The sequence below is a fragment of the Bombus impatiens genome, unplaced genomic scaffold, assembly GCF_000188095.3.
Source record: "Bombus impatiens unplaced genomic scaffold, BIMP_2.2 scf_1797, whole genome shotgun sequence".
Lineage (NCBI taxonomy): Eukaryota > Metazoa > Arthropoda > Insecta > Hymenoptera > Apidae > Bombus > Bombus impatiens.
The window spans coordinates 1-690 of NT_178216.1; the positions used below are offsets into that span (position 1 = coordinate 1).

Consider the following 690-nt stretch of genomic DNA (forward strand, 5'->3'; position numbering starts at 1 on the left):
CGTTAATACTCTAAATATTGGAGGAACGGGTGGTTTCCGCTTTATGACGGAAATAAAGGAGGGTGTATATGGTATTGGAATATGGCCTGACGGTACAGATGCTGATTATGATAGTTTAGTGGATGAAATAGAAGCAGCGATCCCGGAATGTACTCAATGGTCAAATCGTAGGTAAATAATAGTAATATCCTATACATTATTTAAACAAGTTAATTAAACAAATTAAACGTTAATACACTTTGCAAAAATTATTAATTTTTAGACCAAATATAGGAGATTTTGTATTTGGTCAAAGGATAGACAACACTTGGATTAGGGGATATATTATATGTGTGCTACCATCCTTAAAACTGGCTATGATCGACGAAACTAAATTAGTGCGAGTTAGTTGCCTTGCTACGTGCGAACCACCCCTTTCAGATATGTATGCATTTACTGGAGTATGTGAATTAAATGATACTACATATAAATTGGAGGTAAGATGTACAGAATCTAATATGCTGTTAAATATAATGTATGTTACTTCTTAATTTCGCAACTATAACTTGTAGGAATATGAGGATTATGAATTTAAAGTAGTAGGCCGACCAGATGATGAGAAACCAGACGAATTTGAAATATTAATTCTTAAAGGAGATTCTGTGTTAAAAGCTACTATAAAGCCTTGGATTCCAACGCCGGAACAATTGG

The 690-nt window shown here is 33.9% G+C and overlaps 1 protein-coding gene across 1 annotated transcript; it reads left to right on the plus strand.

Moving 5' to 3' along the window:
• Positions 1–4: 4 nt before the first annotated feature.
• Positions 5–686, plus strand: LOC100748270 (the record flags this gene model as incomplete). Its single annotated transcript, XM_003494206.2, has 3 exons — positions 5–171; positions 263–476; positions 552–686. Coding segments are annotated over 3 exons (516 nt in total), but the record flags the coding sequence as incomplete, so codon positions are not given.
• Positions 687–690: the final 4 nt, after the last annotated feature.